This window comes from Rutidosis leptorrhynchoides, chromosome 7 (genome assembly GCF_046630445.1).
Source record: "Rutidosis leptorrhynchoides isolate AG116_Rl617_1_P2 chromosome 7, CSIRO_AGI_Rlap_v1, whole genome shotgun sequence".
In the NCBI taxonomy this organism is placed as follows: Eukaryota; Viridiplantae; Streptophyta; class Magnoliopsida; order Asterales; family Asteraceae; genus Rutidosis; species Rutidosis leptorrhynchoides.
Window position 1 is genome coordinate 218,579,604 of NC_092339.1, and position 25,472 is coordinate 218,605,075.

The window sequence follows — 25,472 nt, forward strand, 5'->3', positions numbered from 1 at the left end:
GGATACAAATCAAAGTTGAATCCATAAGAAGTCGAAAAAACCCGAATCGGTAAGGGCCTTTTTTTCCGCCTCGCTCAGGGCACTCAAATCCCCGGTTCCTGGTTAGAATCTTAACCCTAATCACACTATTCTACTTAAGTCGTCAATTTTTGACTTGATCAATAACTTCAAAACATATCACACGCTTTACTCCTATGCGATCTTATGATATTCATTCATTAAATTAAAATTTACATTTACAATTGGAATCATCATCATTACAACAATTACAAAATTACAAATTACAAACCCCAAAACGCACACTTTCTAACCAAGAAAGAAACCACCATTACCCTCTGGTAGAACTCCGGAGTCTGTTTAATCAAATTGACATCATCGATTCACATCTATAACGCACTCAACTCATCATGAACATGTTCTGATTCCAGCAACAGAAGATTCGAAAACGAAATTAATCATCGTGTGGGTAGTATGACGGATGCTTTATCTGCCATTCCGGCAGCTGTGTTGCGAACCCTATCTGATAAGTTATACGAGAAGCGAAAAATCGCTGCCTATGAGGTCAGTCTTGTTACTTTTTTTTTTCTTTCTCAATTAATAAATTTAAAATACGAAATGTTGTATCATTTTTAATCTCTATCATTTTTAATCTCTATCTCAGACGTTAGGGTTTTGGATATCATCGGTGATGATTTTTTTATTTTTTATTGTTTTATTTATTTAGATTGAAGGAATTGTAAAGCAATTGACAGCCGCAGGTGATCATGATAGGATTAATCCCGTGATTAATTTGTTAACTCACGAGTTTACTTATTCGCAAGGTATAGACAATAATAATTCATAATAATTAGGATTTTTATTTTTTGTTTAATTGTATTTAATTTAAGGGCAAAATCCATATAAAGGTAACCTATTTTACCATTTTTCCTATTTTAAGTAATCTATTTCATTTCACTAAAAAAAGGATTCCTTTTTCAAAAGTTAAGCAAATAAAGGGGTGTCATTAACTTTCTTCGTTAAATGCCACTGTGACTGATAGTTTGAGCAGAGTGGTATAAAATACTATTAAATTTTACAAGGAAATACTATTAAATACGATACAATTTTACACAAGATATTTATTTATTTATAGAATGGATATACTTAAACCTTGCTACAACACTTATAGGCAGTGTACCTAATAGTACAGTAGTGTAGTTTTTAGTAAGTCCGGTTCGTTTCACAGGGAAATCTTTAAACAAAGCTTAACGCTATATTAGTTTACTTTTATAAAAATACAAATATATATATAAGTAATATTATTATTATAAAGGGGGGGTTTTTACCGTTTAATGACCGGTTTGTCGATTTTAAAACTTTAGTCGCAGTTAAAACCAAATGTAAAATAATAAATATAAATACAAGACTTAAATTAAAGCGTAAAGTAAATAACGGTAATGAAATTGCGAATAATAAAAGTGCGATAAAATAAACTTGCGATAATTAAAAAGTACGATAATTAAAAGTGCAATTAAATAAAATAACAATAAAAATGCGATAATTAGAAGTGCAATTAAATATAAAATAAAGAAAATTGAATATGAAATAAAAGAATTATGCTTATTTAAACTTCCGTAATCATGATGTTTGACGTGTTGATTTTAGTTTTATGCCCATGGGTTAATTGTCCTTTGTCCTGGATTATTTAATATGTCCATACGGATTTTGTCCATAATAGTCCATCAGTCATAAATATAAAGAGCGAAAGCCTTCGTCAAATTATTCTTATTCCCGAAGTCAAATATTCCAACTAATTGGGGATTCGAATTGTAACAAGGTTTTAATACTTTGTTTAATGAATACACCAGGTTATCGACTGCGTGTAAACCAAGGTTTTACTACTTTGTTAACAATTACACCAATTACCCTTGAATGTAATTCACCCCTGTTTCAACAAGTCTATTAACTATTAATCCAGTTCCGTGTCCGGTAAAATGAATAATTATTGGTATTTATAGATATCCCGCCCACCGTACCCAGTCAAGCGTATGTGGTTATATATAAATACGTCGAATTATAAGTTTGTATATTAAATTAACAAGGTATTGTTTAATTAATATAAAACCCATTGATAGCCCATAGTCTAATTTTCACAAGTGTCGTTCTTTTATCCAAACCCCAATTATGGTACAAAGCTCAATTACCCAATTTTAGTAATTAGCCCAACATCATGATTACTTCGGATTAAATAAGCATAATAATAACTTAGCTACGAGACATTAAATTAAAAAGGTTGAACATAACTTACAATGATTAAAAATAGCGTAGCGTTACACGGACAGAATTTCGACTTACACCCTTACAATATTCGCTAACATACCCTTATTATTAGGATTAAAATTAAAATTAAAATTAAAATATAAATTATAAATATATATTACGTATATATTGAGAGAAGAAGGAAAAAAAGATGATTAAAAATGCTCAGAATTCGGTTGGCTTTATAGGGAGTTTCAAAACTTGGGGCTCCGCGACTCGCGGCATTTTTGGCCTTCAAACTCCGCGAGTCGCGGAGATTGAAAATACAGCTCACCAGCTTTTGGAGTCTTTCTTGCCGACGTTTTATTTATAAATATAATATATATATAATTAATATAATTAATTATATATTATATTATATTTATATACATAGTTAACTTGTAATTTTTAGTCCGTTGCGTTGAGCGTTGAGAGTTGACTCATGTCCCGGTTCCGGATTTTCGAACGTCCTTGCGTACAATTTAATATCTTGTACTTTGCGTTTTGAATCTTGTACTCTTGTAATTTCGAGACGTTTCTTGTCAATAATTGGAACTTTTTTATTGTCTTTTGTACTTTTGAACTTTTTGGTCGTTTGCGTCTTCAATTCGTCGAATCTGTCTTTTGTCTTCACCTTTTATTATTTAAACGAATATCACTTGTAAATAGAACAATTGCAACTAAAAGCTTGTCTTTCTTGAGGAATAATGCTATGAAATATATGTTTGTTTTTAGCATTATCAGTGACACTCCACGTCACCAAAATTTCTACGTGGACTCCTTACATGTTATCACTATCATCTCTTCATCTTCATTATTCATCATCACTCTCAACATAAAACACTCTGAACTTGTAAACCCTAGTAATATTTAGCCAAATCCAACTTCAAATCCAAATCAAAATTAAATACAAATAAACATATAACATATCTAATTTCTATACTCATTTACGGAGTAAGTAAATCCCAATCTCCAAAATACGTATCATTTACGTTCACCTTTTCTCCTAATTATTCAATCTACAACTTCAAAATCATTTTCATTAACTTTTAAATCTTCTTTTAATTTTGCAGCAAATATAATCAAAAAGCGAACCAAAACAGCCGACCTAATCGATTCAGATGTACAATCACCATAATCATCTTCGGCGCCGACGATGGCAGGAACGGCTGGCTATGACAGCGGCGATTGCTAAAGACTGAGCTATAAAACGGAGTATATGTGTTGAATTATTTATTTATGTTACGTATTATTTTTACCAGGTAAATATGGTGGGTAACGATCAATTTTGGGAATTACGATCGATTTGGGGTTTTCTTGTAGAAATCAATGGCAAAACAGGTGATCGATTTGGGGCTTTGCTTGTTATATGTACTCTGTAAATGAATAAGTCACTAAACAATAAATAAAATTAATTAATTTAATATTACAAATGAAGTCCACATAATCATCAAAGCCAGCTGACGTGGACAAAACAGGTGACGTGGAGTGCCACAGTTGCATTTAACGAAGAAAGTTAACGACACCCCTTTATTTGCTTAACTTTTGAAAAAGGACTCCTTTTTTTGTAGTGAAATGAAATAGATTACCTAAAATAGGAAAAATGGTAAAATAGGTTACCTTTTTATGAATTTTACCCTTAATTTAATGTGGGTTTGTTTATTTGTAGGGAGGCTTGATTGGTATGGCTGCAGTTGCTGTTGCGTTAAGCTCTGAAGCTGCACAGCATCTCGAGGTTTGAATAAATTTATTTGCCACTTTTTGGTCTGTTTTGTGAATGCAAATACTTCGTATGATGATGATGATGATGATGATGATGATGATGAAACATATTTTTTTTTTACTGAACTTATTATAAGGCAAATACATGTTACACCATAGTCTTTGATTTATAATATTTTCCTTTCCTGCTGGGTATCACCATTACCCGAACTTTATCCATCCTTTCGGCAATACCATTTACCATTTATCTTTACATTTCTGACACAATGATTATAAGACTGACTGCCTACTGAGGAAACCTAGTGAAAAACTCATTGACATCTATGGTAGATATCTATGTTACTTGGCAGTCATGTCTGAAATATGGTTCAACTATTTTTATTTGTTTGTTTCTTAGGGATTGTGTATCTTGCATGTAGTGATGTGTTTTTGTGGTGATTACAAAATCTACAGCACAATATGTACACAACATAGAGGCGGTGATATTTACTTAAATCTTTTCGAATAACCAGCAAGTGATATGTTGTGGGTAGGATGATTTAACGATGTGTAAAATGGAAGTTTATGAATCGGGAACAAGGGATATGACTTGATGAAGTTCCACCACCACGAATATTTTGGGATTGTAATAAAAGCCTCTTTAATACTCTACTACTATAATTAAGCTTTCAAATTGTCGCAAATGGTTGAACACACACACACACACACATTGAATCTTCTAAAAAATAAGAGTTGTGACATTACCTGGAAGAGCTTTGAGGTGACGAAACTTAAAGAAACATGAACTTGACGAATATAAAGAATGGATATTGGCGAAGAAGTGATTGAAAAATGGATAAACGTTAATTATGGAACAAAGGCGGACAATGCCCAAATTATCTACATCTCTTAAGTTTGATCGTGGAGATCTTGCAGCCACACCAAGAACAATCAACAATCGACCCCTTTCGTGTTTAAAAACACTCAAATTAGCCCAGTGGTTAGGGCTCTGAGATCAGTTCGAATCTTGTCTAGGACGAATATTTTGTGGTGGCTAGGGAAGCGTTGGAAACATCTAGGGAGTAATCTTGCTGGGGTACGTACATCAGAGAATGGGGTCGGATTACTCGCCCTCCCGGGTAGCCCGAACAGGAAAAACCTTCTACATTTTTCTTATAGTAATAATTTTGTACCCATGGTGGCTGACATAGATCTATACTATGTATTAAAGGTCTATATTATTGTAATAAATAAGTAAGACTAATTATCATTCGTCAAATTCTGAAAGACGAAAAAAATCATCCGCTTATCAAATTATCTATCGAGTTGTGAAATTTCATTTTTTTTGTTTAATTGCATAATTGTGTGTCTGCTACTCGTTAACCTAATATTTAGTACTATGTATGATACTCCCTCAGTCCCATATCTATTGTTCAGTATTCCTTTTTTGTATGTCTCAAATTAATTGTCCACTTCTATAAATGGAAATGAATAATGTGCTAAAATTCTTTTGTGCCCCTACGGCCTACTTTATACATGTCAGGTACTTTTTCTTAAACTGTGTGCTTTTTGTCTATGGGCAATAGATTTGGGACGGAGGTGAAGGTTTTTCTTATGCCCGAGAGACATATTAAATTAATGTGGCTAATATGTTATGACCCAAGTCGGGTCATACCCCAATAACAAGCTTACCGACACTTTATATGTATTTAATCTCAACGGTTGGATCGTTAAATAAATACGTGACACTTGAACTTTAGAAAATCGGTTTTCTAAAATATTATCACTTGAGATAAATTATTTGGATAATTTATATTTAATTATTTATAGGTTTAAATAATTATATTGTGTTATATTTTATATTTTATAATTATTTATAGGTTTAAATACATGGTTTTATATATATATATATATATATATATATATATATATATATATATATATATATATATATATATATATATATATATATATATATATATATATATGTATATATGTATATATATATGTATATATATATATATACATATATATATATATATACATACATATATATATACATATATATATTAAGACATTGTTATTTTATTAAAGATGGGCAGAATTTTGTGTCTCAAAGGATTACAAACCCATGCCAATTTTGTTACTTTTAATACAATATTCCTTATGTACATACAAGGGTCTTAAAACCAAGGTTTGACTCAAGTTATACATGACATAAGAGATCAAAAAACTGCAATTCAGCCCTCTTCTTTTGTGTATTCTGGCCGAACTGTTTTAAGGGTAAAAGGAGAGCATTTTTGTGATGACCCGAAAAATTTCGACTAATTTAAACCAATTCTCTTTATGATTTAATATTATGTAAATATACATATATGTATGTATATATATATATATATATATATATATATATATATATATATATACATATATATATATATATATATATATATATATATATATTATAAGATGTACAAGTAAAAACGACTTTCCTACAGTAAAACATTAATTGCTACAGTAAAAATGACTTTGCTACAGTAAAACACTATTTGCTACAGTGAAACCGTATTTTGCTACAGCGCTACAGTAAAATACTATTTGCTACAGTAAACACTATTTGCTACAGTAAAACACTATTTGCTACAGTAAAACACTATTTGCTACAGTAAAATACTATTTGATGTCGACGAACTAGCAAACAAAAACAGAAAAGGCGGCCATGCGATCGCATGGCAAAAACACTGAAAACTCATGCGATCGCATGAGCTACAGTAAATCGAAAAGTAATATAAATACGCAGTTTGTTCGACGAAATTTATTCATATTTATCTCTCAATATTTAAATTTATATTATAATTTTAATTTTAAATTTAAGTTTAATAATAATAAGGTATATACGAGGGTGTTTTTAATTCGGGTTTCAAACGGCTTTAAGCTAAGGAAATATTGGGTATTATTCGGGGTATTGTTCTTGAATCCAAGGCCAACCATACAGTCGTCTACCACCATTACGTCTACGCAATTTGCCAACAATATTGAGTCTCAATATTGAACTGTGAGTTATAGTCTCCCTTTTTAAATACTTTAAATATTTTTGGGCTGAGAATACATGCAATTTATTTTAAACGCAATAAGACACAAGTACATACAAAATTCTACACTGAGTTAAACCGAAAATCCCTTAGCTTTGGTAACTAGTAGCTGCCAGTACATAGGATATGGACTGGTGGGCGTGAATAATTGTATATGGATCCATAGGGCTTGACATCCCCGTCCGAGCTAGAGCGCTAGCCTTTTAACGGACGTATGTTATTTGAGTTTAAGACACGTTGGTTTGCGTGTATTAAAACGAATGGGGTAATTATCACTATAGCGTTAAGTTTAGTTACCAGGGTGCTCTGTTACGTAGAATCTATTGATAAACTTTTGATGAAATCTTGTGGTCTATCTTTATACATGTTTATGACTCGAGCAATTAAACCTATAACTCACCAACATTCGTGTTGACTTTTTAGCATGTTTTATTCTCAGGTCCTTAGAATGCTTCCGCTGTGATGTGCTTGTTGCCTGCATGGAGTCTCTCATGCTTTGTACAAAGTTTATTGCATTCAAAATAAAACTTCGTTGTGTAATAAATAATTGGACTGTGATGTCAACCTGTAAATTAAAGACTTATGTATTTCGGGGTTTTGCTTATACCTAAGCACTTGCCCACATGTTTATAACTTTCTATGTTTAGAAAGTCACTTATTTTAATGAATGCAATATTTTATCAAAACGTATCATATAGAGGTCAAAACCTCACTGTGGAATCAATGATTAACGTGCCGCGTCAATAGCGATTTTGACGGGTCGTTACAATTTTGCTTGTAAAAATCAAGTGATTAAGTGTTCTAAATCCTAACCAATTTAAAGGTTGTGTTGGTCCATCAAAAGCTTGGGGTATTACACACTTGAGGCTTCAAGTTAGAGGCTATTTCCCATCATCTTCATCATCATTTTCTGTTGTCCAATTCAGCCCTCAATTCATCATTGAGGAGGTATAATCTTCTTCCTTTATTGTTATATGTAAGCATATGTTCATGACTTGATATTAACATGAAATTCAAATTAAATGATTTTAACATATAAACTTGTTTTCTTAAAGTTTATGCTTCCGCTTGCTACAACTATCATACAAATGGTTTTATGATTATGTTAACATTAAGAACATGTTTTAATGTTAAATTCCATCAATGGTATCTAGAGCCGAAGTCTATGAAATATGCTTCTTATATATGGTCTTTAAAACCCACCAACTTTGCATTCTATTAACATGCATGAAAGTAGAATGCAAAAATTAATGGATTTGGGTGGGTTGGTTAATTGGCCGATTTTAAAGGGGTTCCAAAATGGTTTTGGGTTTGCCATTTGGTTAATATTTGTTGATATATTGATTTTCACAATCATAGCCAAGACCTTGTGTTTGAATGAATGTTTGTTTGGTTGATTTGTTAATCTTTCAATATGGTTGTAATATTCATTCAGTTTGGTTTGTAATATTATTTTGATTATGTAATTTATTTTATATTTGGTATGTAAAATAGATTACGTTGTAATTTCTTTTTTTAGAGGAAAAATGTATTAGGATATATTTTGTAAAAATGATGAAGATGATGAAGACTTGAAGAACACAAGAAGGAGCATTTGGATGCAAGATTAAGTGAGAGATTTAAAATCTCCTACTTTCTATAAAAATCTCCTACATCTTACCCGCACCGGGGTGAATCGAATATCTCGATTTGTGTGCTTCATCAAGTATCAGGTTTCGTAGATCTCCATAATAAGGTACCCAAATTCTTCCGGCATAACATCGGAGTCCAGACTCTCTAACCTCGAATCGAGAGACAAGTATGTTCAAATGCTCGTGAGATATGTTCTCCTCCTTGAGAGCCTCAACTTGGGCTACTCTGATCTGGCTGTTGAGGTTCGAATGGATGGTGATGTTCAGAGCCCTAACACGAAGAGGTGCCGTCCTCTCCTTTCGGCTTAAAGCGTCAGCTACAACATTGGCCTTGCTAGGGTGATAACGGAGTTCACAATCGTAGTCGTTGAGCGTCTCGATCCATCGACGCTGTCTCATATTCAGTTGCTTCTGATTGAAGATGTGCTGGAGACTCTTGTGATCGGTGAAGATAGTGCTCTTAGTTCCATACAAATAATGTCTCCACAATTTGAGTGCAAAGACAACGGCTCCAAGTTCAAGATCATGTGTAGTGTAGTTCCGCTCGTGAATCTTCAATTGGCGGGAGGCATAGGCAATAACCTTTGATCGTTGCATCAGTACACAACCAAAACCACTCTTCGATGCATCGCAATAAACAACAAAGTCGTCACTGCGTTCAGGAAGTGATAGGATAGGTGCGGAGGTTAACTTCTTCTTCAAAGTTTGGAATGCTGATTCGTGTGTGGGTTCCCAAATGAACTTCTTGCCCTTGTGAGTCAGTGCGGTCAAAGGACGCGCAATCAGAGAAAATCCTTCGATAAACCTTCGATAATAACCGGCGAGACCTAGGAATTGGCGAATATGCGTTGGAGTAGTGGGAGTCTCCCACTTGCTGATGGCTTCAATCTTGGCGGGATCAACTTTGATACCCTGGTCGCTCACAACATGACCCAAAAATTGTACCTCCTTCAACCAAAATTCACACTTGGAGAATTTGGCGTAAAGTTGCTCTTGTCTTAAGAGTTCAAGCACTAATCGGAGGTGTTGCTCATGTTCTTCTTCGCTCTTAGAGTAGATGAGGATATCATCTATGAAGACGATAACAAACTTATCTAAGTAAGGCTTGCAGACACGATTCATGAGATCCATGAACACGGCAGGTGCATTTGTCAAACCGAATAGCATCACGAGGAACTCATAATGACCATAACGGGTCCTGAATGTAGTTTTCATCACGTCACTTTCCTTCACCCTCAACTGGTGATAGCCCGATCGCAAATCGATCTTTGAGTAAACACATGATCCTTGCAGTTTGTAGTGACCCGAACTTTTCCATGTTTATATATATTAATTGAGATTGATATTTACATGATTAAATGTTTCCAACATGTTAAGCAATCAAACTTGTTAAGACTTGATTAATTGAAATAGGTTTCATATAGACAATTGACCACCCAAGTTGACCGGTGATTCACGAACGTTAAAACTTGTAAAAAAAAACTATATGATGACATATATATGGTTATATGTATAGTTAACATGATATTATGATAAGTAAACATATCATTAATTATATTAACAATGAACTACATATGTAAAAACAAGACTACTAACTTAATGATTTTGAAACGAGACATATATGTAACGTTTATCGTTGTAACGACATTTAATGTATATATATCATATTAAGAGATATTCGTACATCATAATATCATGATAATATAATAATTTAAAATCTCTTTTGATATTATAAACATTGGGTTAACAACATTTAACAAGATCGTTAACCTAAAGGTTTCAAAACAACACTTACATGTAACGACTAACGATGACTTAACGACTCAGTTAAAATGTATATACATGTAGTGTTTTAATATGTATTTATACACTTTTGAAAGACTTCAATACACTTATCAAAATACTTCTACTTAACAAAAATGCTTACAATTACATTCTCGTTCAGTTTCATCAACAATTCTACTCGTATGCACCCGTATTCGTACTCGTACAATACACAGCTTTTAGATGTATGTACTATTGGTATATACACTCCAATGATCAGCTCTTAGCAGCCCATGTGAGTCACCTAACACATGTGGGAACCATCATTTGGCAACTAGCATGAAATATCTCATAAGATTACAAAAATATGAGTAATCATTCATGACTTATTTACATGAAAACAAAATTACATATCCTTTATATCTAATCCATACACCAACGACCAAAAACACCTACAAACACTTTCATTCTTCAATTTTCTTCATCTAATTGAACTCTCTCAAGTTCTATCTTCAAGTTCTAAGTGTTCTTCATAAATTCCAAAAGTTCTAGTTTCATAAAATCAAGAATACTTTCAAGTTTGCTAGCTCACTTCCAATCTTGTAAGGTGATCATCCAACCTCAAGAAATCTTTGTTTCTTACAGTAGGTTATCATTCTAATACAAGGTAATAATCATATTCAAACTTTGGTTCAATTTCTATAACTATAACAATCTTATTTCAAGTGATGATCTTACTTGAACTTGTTTTCGTGTCATGATTTTGCTTCAAGAACTTTGAGCCATCCAAGGATCCATTGAAGCTAGATCCATTTTTCTCTTTTCCAGTAGGTTCATCCAAGGAACTTAAGGTAGTAATGATGTTCATAACATCATTCGATTCATACATATAAAGCTATCTTATTCGAAGGTTTAAACTTGTAATCACTAGAACATAGTTTAGTTAATTCTAAACTTGTTCGCAAACAAAAGTTAATCCTTCTAACTTGACTTTTAAAATCAACTAAACACATGTTCTATATCTATATGATATGCTAACTTAATGATTTAAAACCTGGAAACACGAAAAACACCGTAAAATCGGATTTACGCCGTCGTAGTAACACCGCGGGCTGTTTTGGGTTAGTTAATTAAAAACTATGATAAACTTTGATTTAAAAGTTGTTATTCTGAGAAAATGATTTTTATTATGAACATGAAACTATATCCAAAAATTATGGTTAAACTCAAAGTGGAAGTATGTTTTCTAAAATGGTCATCTAGACGTCGTTCTTTCGACTGAAATGACTACCTTTACAAAAACGACTTGTAACTTATTTTTCCGACTAGAAACCTATACTTTTTTTGTTTAGATTCATAAAATAGAGTTCAATATGAAACCATAGCAATTTGATTCACTCAAAACGGATTTAAAATGAAGAAGTTATGGGTAAAACAAGATTGGATAATTTTTCTCATTTTAGCTACGTGAAAATTGGTAACAAATCTATTCCAACCATAACTTAATCAACTTGTATTATATATTATGTAATCTTGAGATACCATAGACACGTATACAATGTTTTGACCTATCATGTCGACACATCTATATATATTTCGGAACAACCATAGACACTCTATATGTGAATGTTGGAGTTAGCTATACAGGGTTGAGGTTGATTCCAAAATATATATAGTTTGAGTTGTGATCAATACTGAGATACGTATACACTGGGTCGTGGATTGATTCAAGATAATATTTATCGATTTATTTCTGTACATCTAACTGTGGACAACTAGTTGTAGGTTACTAACGAGGACAGCTGACTTAATAAACTTAAAACATCAAAATATATTAAAAGTGTTGTAAATATATTTTGAACATACTTTGATATATATGTATATATTCTTATAGGTTCGTGAATCAACCAGTGGCCAAGTCTTACTTCCCGACGAAGTAAAAAATCTGTGAAAGTGAGTTATAGTCCCACTTTTAAAATCTAATATTTTTGGGATGAGAATACATGCAGGTTTTATAAATGATTTACAAAATAGACACAAGTACGTGAAACTACATTCTATGGTTGAATTATCGAAATCGAATATGCCCCTTTTTATTAAGTCTGGTAATCTAAGAATTAGGGAACAGACACCCTAATTGACGCGAATCCTAAAGATAGATCTATTGGGCCTAACAAACCCCATCCAAAGTACCGGATGCTTTAGTACTTCGAAATTTATATCATATCCGAAGGGTGTCCCGGAATGATGGGGATATTCTTATATATGCATCTTGTTATTGTCGGTTACCAGGTGTTCACCATATGAATGATTTTTATCTCTATGTATGGGATGTGTATTGAAATATGAAATCTTGTGGTCTATTGTTACGATTTGATATATATAGGTTAAACCTATAACTCACCAACATTTTTGTTGACGTTTTAAGCATGTTTATTCTCAGGTGATTATTAAGAGCTTCCGCTGTCGCATACTTAAATAAGGACAAGATTTGGAGTCCATGCTTGTATGATATTGTGTAAAAACTGCATTCAAGGAACTTATTTTGTTGTAACATATTTGTATTGTAAACCATTATGTAATGGTCGTGTGTAAACAGGATATTTTAGATTATCATTATTTGATAATCTACGTAAAGCTTTTTAAACCTTTATTGATGAAATAAAGGTTATGGTTTGTTTAAAAATGAACGCAGTCTTTGAAAAACGTCTCATATAGAGGTCAAAACCTCGCAACGAAATCAATTAATATGGAACGTTTTTAATCAATAAGAACGGGACATTTCAGTTGGTATCCGAGCGTTGGTCTTAGAGAACCAGAAAATTTGCATTAGTGTGTCTTATCGAGTTTGTTAGGATGCATTAGTGAGTCTGGACTTCGACCGTGTTTTCTTTAAAAATGATTGCTTAACATTTTTGTTGGAAACTATATATTTTTAACATATGAATATTATGTGATATATTAATCTCTTAACGTGTTTGATATTATGTGATAGATGTCTACCTCTAGAACAAGTCCCATTGACTCACCTAATAATAATGAAGAGTCAAATGTAAATTGGAATGATTTGTGGACTGATTCACAAGTTCCCAAAGAGGAACCGGAAGAAGAGTCGGAACCGGAAGAAGAATCGGAACCAGAAGAAGAATCGGAACAGGATGAAGAAATAGAACCGGTGGGGGAAATAATAAAACGGTTAAGTAAAAGAAAATCCTCAACCAACCGACCAAAGTTAATTATGGTCAATGGTGTTTCCGCCAAGGAAGCAAAATATTGGGAGGATTACCAATTCTCCGATGAATCGGATTCCGACGAGAATTCCGATGATGTTATAGAAATTACCCCAACTGAATTTAAAAAGGCAAAAGAAAATAATAAGGGAAAGGGCATAAAAATAGAGAAATCTAATTTCAACTCCGATGAACTTTATATGTATCGTCAACCCCCGAAGTCCTTAAGTTGTAATAATGACCCGGGAACCTCTAAGCCACCAGGTTTTTCTAAACCAATGTGGACAACGACGGCTCGTATTAGGGGAACATCATATATCCCTAGAAACTTGGCAAAACGAACCAAAACCGAAGAAGAAGAAACGAGCGAGTCGGAATAAGATAGTTGTATTCGTGTGGTGTAATATATGTAATATAGTGTTCTTATGCTTTATGATATATGTAAAAATTGCTTGTATTAATAAGTATTTTTTATGAAACTAACTCTTGTCTATTTTACAGTTTAAAAACACAAAATGGATAGACAACCCAATATTTTAAGAGACCTACCCGGAGACATGATTGATGAAATCTTGTCTAGAGTCGGCCAGAATTCTTCGGCACAACTATTTAAGGCGAGATCAGTTTGTAAGACATTCGAAGAACGTTCCAAGAATGTCTTGGTTTATAAGAGACTTTCGTTTGAAAGATGGGGGATATCACATTGGGAAACCCATAAGTTACGATGTGTTTACTTTGACGCATATATTGCGGGAAACCCAAATGCTATTTTACGCAACGGGTTAAGAAATTATTTTGACTCAATATATCCGAATATTGGACTTCGTGATTTAGAAAAAGCGGCTAACATGCAACATAAAGAAGCATGTTATGCTTACGGATTAGTAATGTTCGCTTCTCACCAAAGTGAGAACAAGAACATCGGGCTACAACTATTAAACAAAACGTTTCCACAAGTGACGGAGTCGGTAATTGGGGTAAGAAATGAGGTTTTTAGATTATTACGGGACTGTTGGACATTACGTAACCCTCGTCCCTTTGATGACGTTACAACACGCTGTCTTATCTGAAATGTCCCGTTCTTATTGATTAAAAACGTTCCATATTAATTGATTTCGTTGCGAGGTTTTGACCTCTATATGAGACGTTTTTCAAAGACTGCATTCATTTTTAAACAAACCATAACCTTTATTTCATCAATAAAGGTTTAAAAAACTTTACGTAGATTATCAAATAATGATAATCTAAAATATCCTGTTTACACACGACCATTACATAATGGTTTACAATACAAATATGTTACAACAAAATAAGTTCCTTGAATGCAGTTTTTACACAATATCATACAAGCATGGACTCCAAATCTTGTCCTTATTTAAGTATGCGACAGCGGAAGCTCTTAATAATCACCTGAGAATAAACATGCTTAAAACGTCAACAAAAATGTTGGTGAGTTATAGGTTTAACCTATATATATCAAATCGTAACAATAGACCACAAGATTTCATATTTCAATACACATCCCATACATAGAGATAAAAATCATTCATATGGTGAACACCTGGTAACCGACAATAACAAGATGCATATATAAGAATATCCCCATCATTCCGGGACACCCTTCGGATATGATATAAATTTCGAAGTACTAAAGCATCCGGTACTTTGGATGGGGTTTGTTAGGCCCAATAGATCTATCAACAGGATTCGCGTTTACAATACCGCTGTAAATATTAGTTACCAAGCTACAGGGAAGTATGCCAGTGGTACAACTCAACGTAGAATATATTTTTCAGTTACTTGTGTCCATAACGTAAAACATTTATAAAAACAGCGCATGTATTCTCAGCCCAAAATATTTAAAGTTCAAAAGGGACTATATACTCACTTTCACAGATTTTTACTTCGTCGGGAAGTAAGACTTGGCCACTGGTTGATTCACGAACCTATAACAATATATACATATATATCAAAGTATGTTCAAAATATATTTACAACACTTTTAATATATTTTGATGTTTTAAGTTTATTAAGTCAGCTGTCCTCGTTAGTAACCTACAACTAGTTGTCCACAGTTAGATGTACAGAAATAAATCGATAAATATTATCTTGAATCAATCCACGACCCAGTGTATACGTATCTCAGTATTGATCACAACTCAAACTATATATATTTTGGAATCAACCTCAACCCTGTATAGCTAACTCCAACATTCACATATAGAGTGTCTATGGTTGTTCCGAAATATATATAGATGTGTCGACATGATAGGTCGAAACATTGTATACGTGTCTATGGTATCTCAAGATTACATAATATATAATACAAGTTGATTAAGTTATGGTTGGAATAGATTTGTTACCAATTTTCACGTAGCTAAAATGAGAAAAATTATCCAATCTTGTTTTACCCATAACTTCTTCATTTTAAATCCGTTTTGAGTGAATCAAATTGCTATGGTTTCATATTGAACTCTATTTTATGAATCTGAACAAAAAAAAATATAGGTTTCTAGTCGGAAAAATAAGTTACAAGTCGTTTTTGTAAAGGTAGTCATTTCAGTCGAAAGAACGACGTCTAGATGACCATTTTAGAAAACATACTTCCACTTTGAGTTTAACCATAATTTTTGGATATAGTTTCATGTTCATAATAAAAATCATTTTCTCAGAATAACAACTTTTAAATCAAAGTTTATCATAGTTTTTAATTAACTAACCCAAAACAGCCCGCGGTGTTACTACGACGGCGTAAATCCGATTTTACGGTGTTTTTCGTGTTTCCAGGTTTTAAATCATTAAGTTAGCATATCATATAGATATAGAACATGTGTTTAGTTGATTTTAAAAGTCAAGTTAGAAGGATTAACTTTTGTTTGCGAACAAGTTTAGAATTAACTAAACTATGTTCTAGTGATTACAAGTTTAAACCTTCGAATAAGATAGCTTTATATGTATGAATCGAATGATGTTATGAACATCATTACTACCTTAAGTTCCTTGGATGAACCTACTGGAAAAGAGAAAAATGGATCTAGCTTCAATGGATCCTTGGATGGCTCAAAGTTCTTGAAGCAAAATCATGACACGAAAACAAGTTCAAGTAAGATCATCACTTGAAAAAAGATTGTTATAGTTATAGAAATTGAACCAAAGTTTGAATATGATTATTACCTTGTATTAGAATGATAACCTACTGTAAGAAACAAAGATTTCTTGAGGTTGGATGATCACCTTACAAGATTGGAAGTGAGTTAGCAAACTTGAAAGTATTCTTGATTTTATGAAACTAGAACTTTTGGAATTTATGAAGAACACTTAGAACTTGAAGATAGAACTTGAGAGAGTTCAATTAGATGAAGAAAATTGAAGAATGAAAGTGTTTGTAGGTGTTTTTGGTCGTTGGTGTATGGATTAGATATAAAGGATATGTAATTTTGTTTTCATGTAAATAAGTCATGAATGATTACTCATATTTTTGTAATCTTATGAGATATTTCATGCTAGTTGCCAAATGATGGTTCCCACATGTGTTAGGTGACTCACATGGGCTGCTAAGAGCTGATCATTGGAGTGTATATACCAATAGTACATACATCTAAAAGCTGTGTATTGTACGAGTACGAATACGGGTGCATACGAGTAGAATTGTTGATGAAACTGAACGAGAATGTAATTGTAAGCATTTTTGTTAAGTAGAAGTATTTTGATAAGTGTATTGAAGTCTTTCAAAATTGTATAAATACATATTAAAACACTACATGTATATACATTTTAACTGAGTCGTTAAGTCATCGTTAGTCGTTACATGTAAGTGTTGTTTTGAAACCTTTAGGTTAACGATCTTGTTAAATGTTGTTAACCCAATGTTTATAATATCAAAATAGATTTTAAATTATTATATTATCATGATATTATGATGTACGAATATCTCTTAATATGATATATATACATTAAATGTCGTTACAACGATAAACGTTACATATATGTCTCGTTTTAAGTTAGTAGTCTTGTTTTTACATATGTAGTTCATTGTTAATATAATTAATGATATGTTTACTTATCATAATATCATGTTAACTATACATATAACCATATATATGTCATCATATAGTTTTTTTTACAAGTTTTAACGTTCGTGAATCACCGGTCAACTTGGGTGGTCAATTGTCTATATGAAACCTATTTCAATTAATCAAGTCTTAACAAGTTTGATTGCTTAACATGTTGGAAATATTTAATCATGTAAATATCAATCTCAATTAATATATATAAACATGGAAAAGTTCGGGTCACTACAGTACCTACCCGTTAAATAAATTTCGTCCCGAAATTTTAAGCTGTTGAAGGTGTTGACGAATCTTCTGGAAATAGATGCGGGTATTTCTTCTTCATCTGATCTTCACGCTCCCAGGTGAACTCGGGTCCTCTACGAGCATTCCATCGAACCTTAACAATTGGTATCTTGTTTTGCTTAAGTCTTTTAACTTCACGATCCATTATTTCGACGGGTTCTTCGATGAATTGGAGTTTTTCGTTGATTTGGATTTCATCTAACGGAATAGTGAGATCTTCTTTAGCAAAACATTTCTTCAAATTCGAGACGTGGAAAGTGTTATGTACAGCCGCGAGTTGTTGAGGTAACTCAAGTCGGTAAGCTACTGGTCCGACACGATCAATAATCTTGAATGGTCCAATATACCTTGGATTTAATTTCCCTCGTTTACCAAATCGAACAACGCTTTTCCAAGGTGAAACTTTAAGCATGACCATCTCTCCAATTTCAAATTCTATATCTTTTCTTTTAATGTCAGCGTAGCTCTTTTGTCGACTTTGGGCGGTTTTCAACCGTTGTTGAATTTGGATGATCTTCTCGGTAGTTTCTTGTATAATCTCCGGACCCGTAATCTGTCTATCCCCCACCTCACTCCAACAAATCGGAGACCTGCACTTTCTACCATAAAGTGCTTCAAACGGCGCCATCTCAATGCTTGAATGGTAGCTGTTGTTGTAGGAAAATTCTGCTAACGGTAGATGTCGATCCCAACTGTTTCCGAAATCAATAACACATGCTCGTAGCATGTCTTCAAGCGTTTGTATCGTCCTTTCGCTCTGCCCATCAGTTTGTGGATGATAGGCAGTACTCATGTCTAGACGAGTTCCTAATGCTTGCTGTAATGTCTGCCAGAATCTTGAAATAAATCTGCCATCCCTATCAGAGATAATAGAGATTGGTATTCCATGTCTGGAGACGACTTCCTTCAAATACAGTCGTGCTAACTTCTCCATCTTGTCATCTTCTCTTATTGGTAGGAAGTGTGCTGATTTGGTGAGACGATCAACTATTACCCAAATAGTATCAAAACCACTTGCAGTCCTTGGCAATTTAGTGATGAAATCCATGGTAATGTTTTCCCATTTCCATTCCGGGATTTCGGGTTGTTGAAGTAGACCTGATGGTTTCTGATGCTCAGCTTTGACCTTTGAACACGTCAAACATTCTCCTACGTATTTAGCAACATCGGCTTTCATACCCGGCCACCAAAAATGTTTCTTGAGATCCTTGTACATCTTCCCCGTTCCAGGATGTATTGAGTATCTGGTTTTATGAGCTTCTCTAAGTACCATTTCTCTCATATCTCCAAATTTTGGTACCCAAATCCTTTCAGCCCTATACCGGGTTCCGTCTTCCCGAATATTAAGATGCTTCTCCGATCCTTTGGGTATTTCATCCTTTAAATTTCCCTCTTTTAAAACTCCTTGTTGCGCCTCCTTTATTTGAGTAGTAATGTTATTATGAATCATTATATTCATAGATTTTACTCGAATGGGTTCTCTATCCTTCCTGCTCAAGGCATCGGCTACCACATTTGCCTTCCCCGGGTGGTAACGAATCTCAAAATCGTAATCATTCAATAATTCAATCCACCTACGCTGCCTCATATTCAGTTGTTTCTGATTAAATATGTGTTGAAGACTTTTGTGGTCGGTATATATAATACTTTTGACCCCATATAAGTAGTGCCTCCAAGTCTTTAATGCAAAAACAACCGCGCCTAATTCCAAATCATGCGTCGTATAATTTTGTTCGTGAATCTTCAATTGTCTAGACGCATAAGCAATCACCTTCGTTCGTTGCATTAATACACAACCGAGACCTTGCTTTGATGCGTCACAATAAATCACAAAATCATCATTCCCTTCAGGCAATGACAATATAGGTGCCGTAGTTAGCTTTTTCTTCAATAACTGAAACGCTTTCTCTTGTTCATCATTCCATTCAAATTTCTTCCCTTTATGCGTTAATGCAGTCAAGGGTTTTGCTATTCTGGAAAAGTCTTGGATGAACCTTCTGTAGTAACCAGCTAGTCCTAAAAACTGGCGTATGTGTTTCGGAGTTTTCGGGGTTTCCCACTTTTCAACAGTTTCTATCTTTGCCGGATCCACCTTAATACCTTCTTTGTTCACTATGTGACCGAGGAATTGAACTTCTTCCAACCAAAATGCACACTTTGAAAACTTAGCGTACAATTCTTCCTTCCTCAATACTTCTAACACCTTTCTCAAATGTTCACCGTGTTCTTGGTCATTCTTTGAGTAAATAAGTATGTCATCAATGAAAACAATGACAAACTTGTCAAGGTATGGTCCACACACTCGGTTCATAAGGTCCATGAACACAGCTGGTGCATTAGTTAAACCAAACGGCATGACCATAAACTCGTAATGACCGTAACGTGTTCTGAAAGCAGTCTTTGGAATATCATCTTCTTTCACCCGCATTTGATGATACCCGGAACGTAAGTCAATCTTTGAATAAACAGACGAGCCTTGTAGTTGATCAAATAAGTCGTCGATTCTCGGTAGTGGGTAGCGGTTCTTGATGGTAAGTTTGTTCAACTCTCGGTAGTCGATACACAACCTGAATGTACCATCTTTCTTCTTGACAAACAAAACAGGAGCTCCCCACGGTGATGTGCTTGGTCGAATGAAACCACGCTCTAAAAGTTCTTGTAATTGGCTTTGCAGTTCTTTCATCTCGCTGGGTGCGAGTCTGTAAGGAGCACGAGCTATTGGTGCAGCTCCTGGTACAAGATCTATTTGAAATTCAACGGATCGATGTGGGGGTAATCCCGGTAATTCTTTCGGAAATACATCGGGAAATTCTTTTGCAATGGAAACATCATTGATGCTCTTTTCTTCAGTTTGTACTTTCTCGACATGTGCTAGAACAGCATAGCAACCTTTTCTTATTAGTTTTTGTGCCTTCAAATTACTAATAAGATGTAGCTTCGTGTTGCCCTTTTCTCCGTACACCATTAAGGGTTTTCCTTTTTCTCGTATAATGCGAATTGCATTTTTGTAACAAACGATCTCCGCTTTCACTTCTTTCAACCAGTCCATACCGATTATCACATCAAAACTCCCTAACTCTACTGGTATCAAATCAATCTTAAATGTTTCGCTAACCAGTTTAATTTCTCGATTCCGACATATATTATCTGCTGAAATTAATTTACCATTTGCTAATTCGAGTAAAAATTTACTATCCAAAGGCGTCAATGGACAACTTAATTTAGCACAAAAATCTCTACTCATATAGCTTCTATCCGCACCCGAATCAAATAAAACGTAAGCAGATTTATTGTCAATAAGAAACGTACCCGTAACAAGCTCCGGGTCTTCCTGTGCCTCTACCGCATTAATATTGAAAACTCTTCCACGGCCTTGTCCATTCGTGTTCTCCTGGTTCGGGCAATTTCTAATAATGTGGCCTGGTTTTCCACATTTATAACAAACTACATTGGCATAACTTGCTCCGACACTACTTGCTCCGCCATTACTCGTTCCGACACCATTTGTTCCTTTCGTTCTATTAACCCCTGGTCCGTAGACCTCACACTTCGCCGCGCTATGACCATTTCTTTTACACTTGTTGCAAAATTTGGTGCAGAACCCCGAGTGATTCTTTTCACACCTTTGGCATAGTTGCTTCTGATTGTTGTTGTTGTTGCGGTTATTATTGTTGTTGGGATGATTGTTGTAGTTGCTGTTGTTGTTGTTGTTGTTGTTGTTGTTGTTGGGCCGTTTGTTGTAGTTGCGATTGATGTTGCGATTGTTGGGATAATTGTTGCGATTATTGTTGTAATTGTTGTTGTTGTTGTATTGGTGATTCTTATCACCGTTTTCCTCCCACTTTCTTTTGACTTGCTTCACATTGGCCTCTTCAGCAGTCTGTTCTTTAATTCTTTCTTCAATCTGGTTCACTAGTTTGTGAGCCATTCTACATGCCTGTTGTATGGAGGCGGGCTCGTGTGAACTTATATCTTCTTGGATTCTTTCTGGTAATCCTTTCACAAACGCGTCGATCTTCTCTTCCTCATCTTCGAATGCTCCCGGACACAATAGGCACAATTCTGTGAATCGTCTTTCGTACGTGGTAATATCAAATCCTTGGGTTCGTAACCCTCTAAGTTCTGTCTTGAGCTTATTGACCTCGGTTCTGGGACGGTACTTCTCGTTCATCAAGTGCTTGAATGCTGACCACGGTAGTGCGTACGCATCATCTTGTCCCACTTGCTCTAGATAGGTATTCCACCATGTTAACGCAGAACCTGTGAAGGTATGCGTAGCGTACTTCACTTTGTCCTCTTCAGTACACTTACTTATGGCAAACACCGATTCAACCTTCTCGGTCCACCGTTTCAATCCGATCGGTCCTTCGGTTCCATCAAATTCCAAAGGTTTGCAGGCAGTGAATTCTTTGTAGGTGCATCCTACACGATTTCCTGTACTGCTAGATCCAAGGTTATTGTTGGTATGTAGCGCAGCCTATACTGCGGCTATGTTTGAAGCTAGAAAAGTACGGAATTCCTCTTCATTCATATTCACGGTGTGTCGAGTAGTCGGTGCCATTTCCTTCAAAATAGTTAAATGGAACAAGTTAATCATACAGAATATTAAGAGTAGTTAATAGTATTTCGTAGCATAATATGAACTTATTTATAAAAGCTTTTTCTTCATATTAGCGTTTTATAAGTTTAAATTCGGGTAGTACCTACCCGTTAAGTTCATACTTAGTAGCTAATATACAATTCAACTACTACAATTCTATATGAAAAACTGATTATAATAATATTTCGCGTTCAAACTTTTATACAATATTTTACAAACTTACAATACCGCTTATTTTACATAAAGCATGAAATATAGCACACAATAACTTTGATACAAGATAGTTGTGAAGACAATTCTAGCTAGTACACAAGTCGTTCAGCAAAGGCAATAAAGACACGTAATTCATACGTCCAGAAACAAGTCATGCATTCTGGTTTTACTAGGACTACTTCCCATCCTTGGTCTTGTGCAACATAACCGTTATGGCCGTTGATAAGACAGCGTGTTGTAACGTCATCAAAGGGACGAGGGTTACGTAATGTCCAACAGTCCCGTAATAATCTAAAAACCTCATTTCTTACCCCAATTACCGACTCCGTCACTTGTGGAAACGTTTTGTTTAATAGTTGTAGCCCGATGTTCTTGTTCTCACTTTGGTGAGAAGCGAACATTACTAATCCGTAAGCATAACATGCTTCTTTATGTTGCATGTTAGCCGCTTTTTCTAAATCACGAAGTCCAATATTCGGATATATTGAGTCAAAATAATTTCTTAACCCGTTGCGTAAAATAGCATTTGGGTTCCCCGCAATATATGCGTCAAAGTAAACACATCGTAACTTATGGGTTTCCCAATGTGATATCCCCCATCTTTCAAACGAAAGTCTCTTATAAACCAAGACATTCTTGGAACGTTCTTCGAATGTCTTACAAACTGATCTCGCCTTAAATAGTTGTGCCGAAGAATTCTGGCCGACTCTAGACAAGATTTCATCAATCATGTCTCCGGGTAGGTCTCTTAAAATATTGGGTTGTCTATCCATTTTGTGTTTTTAAACTGTAAAATAGACAAGAGTTAGATTCATAAAAAAAATACTTATTAATACAAGCAATTTTTACAAATATCATAAAGCATAAGCACACTATATTACATATATTACACCACACGAATATAACTATCTTATTCCGACTCGCTCGTTTCTTCTTGTTCGGTTTTGGTTCGTTTTGCCAAGTTTCTAGGAATATATGATGTTCCCCTAATACGAGCCGTCGTTATCCACATTGGTTTAGAAAAACCTGGTGGTTTAGAGGTTCCCGGGTCATTGTTACAACTTAAGGACTTCGGGGGTTGACGATACATATAAAGTTCATCGGGGTTGGAATTAGATTTCTCTATTTTTATGCCCTTTCCCTTATTATTTTCTTTTGCCTTTTTAAATTCAGTTGGGGTAATTTCTATAACATCATCGGAATTCTCGTCGGAATCCGATTCATCGGAGAATTGGTAATCCTCCCAATATTTTGCTTCCTTGGCGGAAACACCATTGACCATAATTAACCTTGGTCGGTTGGTTGAGGATTCTCTTTTACTTAACCGTTTTATTATTTCCCCCACCGGTTCTATTTCTTCTTCCGGTTCCGATTCTTCTTCCGGTTCCGATTCTTCTTCCGGTTCCGACTCTTCTTCCGGTTCCTCTTCGGGAACTTGTGAATCAGTCCACGAATCATTCCAATTTACATTTGACTCTTCATTATTATTAGGTGAGTCAATGGGACTTGTTCTAGAGGTAGACATCTATCACATAATATCAAACACGTTAAGAGATTAATATATCACATAATATTCATATGTTAAAAATATATAGTTTCCAACAAAAATGTTAAGCAATCATTTTTAAAGAAAACACGGTCGAAGTCCAGACTCACTAATGCATGCTAACAAACTCGATAAGACACACTAATGCAAATTTTCTGGTTCTCTAAGACCAACGCTCTGATACCAACTGAAATGTCCCGTTCTTATTGATTAAAAACGTTCCATATTAATTGATTTCGTTGCGAGGTTTTGACCTCTATATGAGACGTTTTTCAAAGACTGCATTCATTTTTAAACAAACCATAACCTTTATTTCATCAATAAAGGTTTAAAAAACTTTACGTAGATTATCAAATAATGATAATCTAAAATATCCTGTTTACACACGACCATTACATAATGGTTTACAATACAAATATGTTACAACAAAATAAGTTCCTTGAATGCAGTTTTTACACAATATCATACAAGCATGGACTCCAAATCTTGTCCTTATTTAAGTATGCGACAGCGGAAGCTCTTAATAATCACCTGAGAATAAACATGCTTAAAACGTCAACAAAAATGTTGGTGAGTTATAGGTTTAACCTATATATATCAAATCGTAACAATAGACCACAAGATTTCATATTTCAATACACATCCCATACATAGAGATAAAAATCATTCATATGGTGAACACCTGGTAACCGACAATAACAAGATGCATATATAAGAATATCCCCATCATTCCGGGACACCCTTCGGATATGATATAAATTTCGAAGTACTAAAGCATCCGGTACTTTGGATGGGGTTTGTTAGGCCCAATAGATCTATCAACAGGATTCGCGTTTACAATACCGCTGTAAATATTAGTTACCAAGCTACAGGGAAGTATGCCAGTGGTACAACTCAACGTAGAATATATTTTTCAGTTACTTGTGTCCATAACGTAAAACATTTATAAAAACAGCGCATGTATTCTCAGCCCAAAATATTTAAAGTTCAAAAGGGACTATATACTCACTTTCACAGATTTTTACTTCGTCGGGAAGTAAGACTTGGCCACTGGTTGATTCAC

At 34.3% G+C, this 25,472-nt stretch overlaps 1 protein-coding gene across 1 annotated transcript in view; it reads left to right on the top strand.

Moving 5' to 3' along the window:
- The first annotated feature begins 471 nt into the window (after window positions 1–471).
- Window positions 472–25,472, top strand: part of LOC139859879 (protein VAC14 homolog) — a 166,972-nt gene continuing 141,971 nt past the window's right edge. Inside the window, exons 1-5 of the mRNA XM_071848651.1 lie at window positions 472–561; window positions 725–821; window positions 3,351–3,400; window positions 3,540–3,641; window positions 3,947–4,012. Of these exons, the coding sequence (XP_071704752.1) occupies window positions 472–561; window positions 725–821; window positions 3,351–3,400; window positions 3,540–3,641; window positions 3,947–4,012 (405 nt within the window). The remainder of the gene's footprint in view (window positions 562–724; window positions 822–3,350; window positions 3,401–3,539; window positions 3,642–3,946; window positions 4,013–25,472) is intronic.